Genomic DNA, 7483 nt, shown 5'->3' with positions numbered 1-7483 from the left:
TGTGCCTCAGTTTCCTCATCTATTAAGTGGGGATAATAGCACTTCCACCATAGAGTTCTTCTGAGGATTAAACTAGTAAATGTATTTAAAGACCTTAGCATAGTGCCTGGCACCTGGAAAAGACTTATAAAATGAGGGACTAGTTATGGTTACAACCTCTTGAGCTAATCTCTGGAAGGGAGGCAATTGAGACCCTCTCTCAAGTCATGAGGCTTGGCAAAGAAAAATGTGGCCTGTTGAATCATGAGTGAAAGAAAGAAAAATTTTATGTCTTTGTTTACCAGTCTCATTTATATGATAGTGATCCTTCCCATCTTTCAAAAATATTAAACATTGATGTTTGTCTATTGTTGTGTAAGAATATAATTAAATTTTAATTTTGGTACCATATTTATTATACTACAGGCAGAGCAAATTAGTTTAAGGTAATTTTGGCTAAGTTTAGGGTATATCAGTTGTTTTTAGGATATACATTAATATTTTTTAGATCACTGAATAGTAAGTTTTAAAGTTGGACAGAACCTTAGAAATGATTTATTCTAAGATGTACTCTTCCAGTTACATTCTTGTAGACTATAAAAGTGTCTAGAAAGTAGAGTTCACGACATATTTGCATCTAGTCAGGGTTTGTGCTCTAAGAATTAATAGCATCTTGACATAATTTGGGGCCATAGTTTATAAAGGGATTGAAACAATTTATAACAGAGATCTAAGGAAGGTAGCTTTCAGTGAAGTTTAACCTTTATAGTCTCAGGATAAGAGGTACTAGTAGGGATTTTTAAAAAAATGTGGATTAATAATTTTCTGTATTTATTTAAAAAGTGGTCAGATGACTATAAACATACCTGGACTATCATGGCTGTATGCTGGGATAAGAAGTATTATGAGAGTTGAAAGTTAGTCTCAGTATAGGATATTAAGAACAAATGTAATGAAGCTAGTCATGCAAGGAGAACATTTTAAACTTTATTTCTATTTTAATATATTTCAGAGACCATCATGCAGACATCAGAGACCGGGTCGGACACAGGTTCGACAGTGACTTTACAAACATCTGTGGCTAGTCAAGCAGCAGTGCCTACACAGGTGGTACAGCAAGTACCAGTACAACAACAGGTAAGGAGCTGCAGTTCTCAAAAGATGTGCTTTTGTTGTGCTGATTGTCCAGCACAGCTGTATCCAAAGATTATTTGGACTTTACCATCTTGCCTCATTGGGTGCTCAGACTGGCATAATTCAGTTCTTAGGTTAATTCAGCAAATGTTTCTTAGGCACACCTGGTTCTTTCTGTGCTAGGCTGTAGGGATACAAAAATTAATACTCACACTATATTCCCCATTCTAAAAGAGCAGGATTTCTCCTCCTCTTCTCTCCCCATTGTTTATCACAACTTTCTATTTGTCTCTTATTGAAATGTCAGCAGTAGTATTTTTTATTTAATTGGCTCACAGTAGTACATAATAAAGGAAAGGATGCGTGTACTTTACAGGCAGGGATTTTTTCCTTTATGGTGTTTTAGAAAGTGCCTTGGCATTAGATGGCTGTTAAGTACTGTTTAATGAAAATAAAATTATCTTAAAGGTCTAGAGATCTGACTCATCCCATTTAAAAAGTTGAGAATGAATTCATCATCAGATGTTTACTACAGGTCTTATTCATACTTAGGGCAGTTGGCTTGTTTTGGAAAAACACTGACAAAATAATGCTATTCACACCAGTTAATACTTTGCACATGGATTGTGAACACATTGGCCTGTCATTTCTTCCAAAGAATAGTGAGAATGTGAGAAAGATCATATGTCATATAGCATTATATGGAGACTCAAGATTTGCCAACGATTTCTTAGTGTCAAGGAGAATCTTTAGCAAATTTTCCTCCTACAATTATAAATAAGTGGTTAGGGAGAGAAGTTTTTCATACATGGTAGACACAGGGACTTGAGATTATATTCTTTTTAGGATATAGAATTGGTTTGGGTGGGGGAAGTGCTGGAATCACAGAGAAGTCTTTGACTCTTAGGGTAAGTAAAGACATCTGAAATAATTTTTTAAAACAATCTTAGCATACTCTTTTCAGGTCTCTATTATACATATACGCACATCTTTCCCATCCCTCATGCTCCCAGTTTATTAGATTGAACTACATGTAGTTTTGATAAACAAAACAATTTTATGTTTCAATCTAGTAGTTACATTTTTTATCTTTGTTTTTTTCTTTTCATCATTAAAAATAAGTTTCTCCAAAATGGTGTTCTAAAAGCCTTTGGCGTTATTGATGTCATCATTAATTTCAAGACTGAACATTATTCAGAAAAGGATAGCTTATGTCATGTCATCCAAAGAGCAAGTAAAGAACAATTAGGAGATAGTTACACTTAACTTTAAAAAGATAACTCAGCAATCTGTCAATATTAAGGAAATATTGAACAGTTAAACTCACTATGATTTGGTTTTCATCTCATTTGTAGAAGAACAATGGCCTTGAGAGTGCCTATTTTAGAAAGGGTGTGGTAGAGGTAGATAGTGTTCCTATCTCCAGAAAGTACACTCTTGAGACATTAAGACATGTGCAGTCTGTCTGGACTCTGTTTTCTTCCTTCCTCCCTCCCTTCTTTTTTTAAAAAGTTTTCTTTTTATTGAATTCATATATCAGCAAATGTTTACTACAGGTCTTATATAGTGTGTATAATAGCATAGTCAAATCATTTAGCAAGGTTTGTTATTTAAGAAAAAAAAGTCCTTAATCTCCTCTCTTCTCCCATAATAAACCACCCCTCAGAGGCAACTACATTTACCTCCTTTAACATATTATTGTGATATTTACCTCCATGTATTTAAAAATAGCATACTTTACTGCTAATTGGTTTTGGTCTTTTTTAGTTTTAAGCATTATCTCTTAGCATGCTCCTCTTTTGGTTCTTAACACATGCATGCATGTGTGTACACACACACACACACACACACACACACACACACACACACACACACACGCACACGCACAACTTCCTATCCATCCTGCAGCTGATAATATTAGCTTGAACTGTATGTTTGATGTATAAAAACAACAATCTCATATGTCTCAATGTAGTTTTGTTTTAATTTTGGTTGATCGGTATTCAGTGCTTACACTACCATGATATATAAATGGTATTCAAATCTAGCCATTTAGTAAGTGGTGATTACCTTCCTTTCCTGTAAAACTCATATACTTTCCCTGGATTTAATGATTGTATTTCTTCTAGTTTGCAGGATTGCTATAGACAAGTCAAACAGCATTCTAATTTCTGATCCTTTGTGTGTGGCCTATATAATTTTTTTCCCCCTCTGAGAGTTTAGAGAATGTTTTAAACCCCAGTTTCTTGAAATTTCATGATGTGCCTCAATGTGGGCCTGTTTTCATACATCGTGCTAGAACCTTGGTGGCCTTTTCAGTCTGGACATTCATGTTCTTTAGTTCTGGGAAACTTTCTTCAATTTTTTCATTTATGATTATTTTTCATCTGTCTTCTCTTTTTTCACTTTCTTGACTTTTTTATTCTACTTGCAGTTTCATTTTCTTGCCTATCAATTTTAGTTTCTGTTATCATATTTTTTATTTTCAAGCACCTTTTAAAAATTCCCTGTGTGTTCCTTTTTATAATGTGATGTTTTATTTCGTATTTATCTTTCTTTTTTCTCTTTGAAGATATCAATTTTTTTTCAAGTTGTTGAAATTGTCTTCTCTCGTCTTTACATAGTCTGTTTCTTTCAAAGTACTCTTTTTTTTTTTTTTCAATTTTGGTCTCTGTCTTTCATGTTAAAAGATTTTCTCAGATGTCTGATAATCTTTGGGTGTTTATCCATATTTAAAAATGTAGGTAAAAGAAGCTGATTTGAATGGATGAGTAGGTCTTGTTGACTTTAAAATAGGGTCATTTGCCTGGGAATTTTAATTAGGAACCCTCTGATGTTCAGTGTGTTTGTTTTTACTCCTTTGGCTGATTATATTTTTAAAGAAAACCTGTTCAGCTTCCTGCCTAGTGGGTGAATGCTTGGCTGTCTGGGAGCTGAGTGGGGGAAGAGATTTGGGTATTTATTACACTAATTTACTTAATCTTTCTCTTTTTCATATGGTATCATCTGTGCTTGATCTTCCCCAATGTGGAGATTAAACCAAAGAATAAACCTCCAATTTTTTACCAAATTAGGGAAGGCCAGTTACCTTACTTCACGGATGGGGCTGGTGGGGGTGGGATCTGACTGCTTCTTAAATAAAATCATTTTTTACATTAAATACAAATTGTATGTTCAAAATAAAAAATTAAATTACTGCCAGAAGTAGAAAATCATTATCACTAGCCATAAATAGAAGATTATACATATACACACACACGCACACTCTTCATTTGTGTCCTCATAAAAAATAATCTCATGTACACCTGGACCACATTTTGGAAAACATGTGTACTATGCCATATGGTTCACCCCCCAACAGGAGTACTTTCTGTTCCTCAAGTTAGCTTTTTCCTCTGCGACATTTGAGGCAGGTGATACCTTACATTCCCTTACACCAAGCAAAGAAGGTGAGAACTTTCATTTTCTTTTGTCAACAAAATGTTTTATTTCACATAGTTTGTTAGTGTGATATTTGCCTGGAGATGCCTGTTATGTCATCGTTCCTTGCTTATTCGGAAGGATTCATTTTTTTTCTTTCCTTTTTCTATTTTTATTTTTTTTTGGCAGCTGGCCAGCTTAGGGAACTGAATCCTTGACCTTGGTTTTCCAAGACTTGCTGTAACCCACTTAGCTAACCAGCCAACCCCTCTTTCTTTTTTTCTCCCCCCCCCCTACTGGAACAGTATAATGTTTGCAGCTCCCCAGTGCATTCTAACAATGTCCCTATGGATGTAAATTGTCTATAACTGATAAGTTCATTGCTATAGTAATTTCTTATTGCTCTGACATGCCTATAATGTTTGAATTGTTAATATACTGATGTTATCTTGAGTTTGTGAACTATAGTAGAATGCCTTTAAAAGCTTCTAGCTTTTGTTACTGACCCATGATAGATATTAAAGTCATGGTATTGATGTTAAAGGCAGTTACTTCAATTGATTCAACTTTTTATCATAACCTTGCTTTTGCCATTTTGACATAATGAGAAAGCCTATGGCTAATTTTTTTTTTATGTTGAGACATAATTTTATATGTATTGGAATGTTAAGAAACCAGAAATTTCAAGATTCTAATATTATACACAACTGTTTCTTCAAAGCTGTAAGGGTTCTAATTTTACTGAGTACCAAATAAAGTGTTTATTCTAAAATTGTTTCTATGGTATTTTATTTATTCTACATGAACTCAAGTTTCAATTTGTCATTTTTCCTTAGATTTAGGAATAGGGAATTCTGAGCAAAGAATAGCAAGATCTCACTGTATAATACTGTATCAAATTTCCTATCTTATTTAAGTTTTCATTATTTCATAAAACATCCCATAGTCTTAGTTTCCAAATATAAACTTTGTTGCTCAATTTGACACATTCTATAAAAATACTCAAGTTCAGTATCTTGATTAGGAGGTAACATTTTGATATTAGTAATTCCATCATCTTTATAAAAAGACTTTTTAGATTGGTAGGTTTCTATATATATAACTAGAAATGGACTGCTCCCTTTCCCATACTCCATCCTTGAGTGATTTGTTAAAGAGTTTGTTACAAATTGTTCTTCAAGTTGGTCATTTTTTGCCTAAATCTAGTAGGCTGTCTAACCCTGCTTGCCCTAGAACTGAATTAAAAATTAGGAGAGAGAAAAAGGTAAATGTCTTTCTACCATTCTGTAGCCAGCCAGATTAGGTTCTTTTCAAGGTGGAACCTTGACAGAAGTCAGAACTTTTATGCCTTGTTTTAATCTTGTGTTCTCGGTATTCCATGAATACTGCTGACATTGAAGATAATTCCTAAACCATCTTGAATGAGAGCTCCAAGATCTTTTTCTCCGTTTCATGTTTCCAAGTTTTAGCTGCCTTTCCAACTACAGTTTCTCCTCTTTCTACTATTTCTGTCTCTTACCTTTTTTTTTTGAAGAAGGGCACAAATCTTTTTCTCTCAAAATGAGCAGGTGTGTTGTCTTTGTATCGCTTCTTCTAAATATAACATCTCAGGTACAATGGAGCCCTGGTGTTGAGGGGCTTCTGTTGAGCTCAATGAAAGATTTGTTTTTTCCCCAAGAAGCTTTTGACTTGGCTGAAATTCTTTTATTATCAGAGACTGTAGTCTTTACCTTTTCCTACCCAGTGTCTCTGAGAATTTGTTTCTGGTGGGTCTTTGGTATGTAACTGGGACATTTGAAACATCTTTTTATGTGATAAAAGCTCATTTCAAGATTATATTCAGGAAAGAACCTCCCCTCCCCCCCATATAAATTACCTAGTTAGGTAGGGACTCTTTGTTCATACTTCGAGTTGTAAAAATAAATAGAATAGCTATGTGACTGTTATTGTTTCTTTTCAGTTAATACTAGTCTACCACATGTTTAGCATTTCCAAATTATGGTATGTCCTACAGAGTGAGCATATTATCCCTGTGGTCAAAAAGATAAATGATATTTTCCTTGGGGAACACATCCAACCAGAGTTGTCAGTGAGATTGTACAGGAAGGGCAATCTTCAAGTACGGTAAGCTTTTAATGAATCCTCTCCAGTAGATGTATTTATTATGGGTATCTTAACCTTTAGGAAATAGATTTTAGGAATTCAGGTTTAATATGAATACTCCTAAGATCCTCAATTCTTCACACCACAGCTTCAGTACTGGGTTATTTCCATCCTCACTTCGGTTTTCCATATTCCTAGTAGTACATATATCATCACAACCAGAAAGAAATCACGGTAATTGGCAGTATACCCATGAGAAAGTTATTTTGGTGAAAGCAATCAGTATGACTAAAACAAAAATATTGCCTATCGTGTGTTAAATCCATAGCAGAACCCTAACCCTATTGGATCAAATTTTCTTTCTACAACCATATCTTAAATGGGTTGTATTTGCTGATTTGAGGAGCTATGCTTGAGGTAGAAGGACTCCATCCTCCTTGTCTTTATCTTTCCTTTCCATTAACAAGTTTGCTTTCTGCGAATCCTAGCTTTGATGGACACGAATAGAATTCTTTTCATTTGAGACCATTATCTCATATAATCAACTGAACAAAAAGACATTTTTCTCTGGTTTGCTATTATTTGGGACTTGATTCCCATTGGCTTGGTTCCCTGAGGGGACAGAGTTCTCATAATTAAGACTGTGGCAGACATCCTAAAAGAGGTATTACATTTTAAAATGAATTCCAGTTGAATGTCTTTAAAAAAAAAACAATTATTTTAGCTCTTAAAGAGAATATTTATTTTTAGAACCAGAGCTGCTAATTTTTAGTATCCAATGTAAAAAAGTAAGGTGTTTTGAAGGACCATGATGATTTACAGTGGAAATAAATCTTCCTGTATCAGT

The 7483-nt window shown here is 34.2% G+C and overlaps 1 protein-coding gene across 1 annotated transcript in view; it reads left to right on the top strand.

The window, feature by feature from the left end:
- Nucleotides 1-7483, top strand: part of RFX3 (regulatory factor X, 3 (influences HLA class II expression)) — a 173226-nt gene that overhangs the window by 1324 nt on the left and 164419 nt on the right. Inside the window, exon 2 of the mRNA XM_008580050.1 lies at nt 992-1116. Within this exon, the coding sequence (XP_008578272.1) occupies nt 1000-1116 (117 nt within the window). The 5' untranslated portion in view covers nt 992-999. The remainder of the gene's footprint in view (nt 1-991; nt 1117-7483) is intronic.

The sequence above is a fragment of the Galeopterus variegatus genome, unplaced genomic scaffold (genome assembly GCF_000696425.1).
Source record: "Galeopterus variegatus unplaced genomic scaffold, G_variegatus-3.0.2 Scaffold2008, whole genome shotgun sequence".
Classification (NCBI taxonomy): Eukaryota; Metazoa; Chordata; class Mammalia; order Dermoptera; family Cynocephalidae; genus Galeopterus; species Galeopterus variegatus.
Note: the sequence above shows the minus strand (reverse complement) of the source record. Positions and strands in the feature narration are given on the sequence as shown.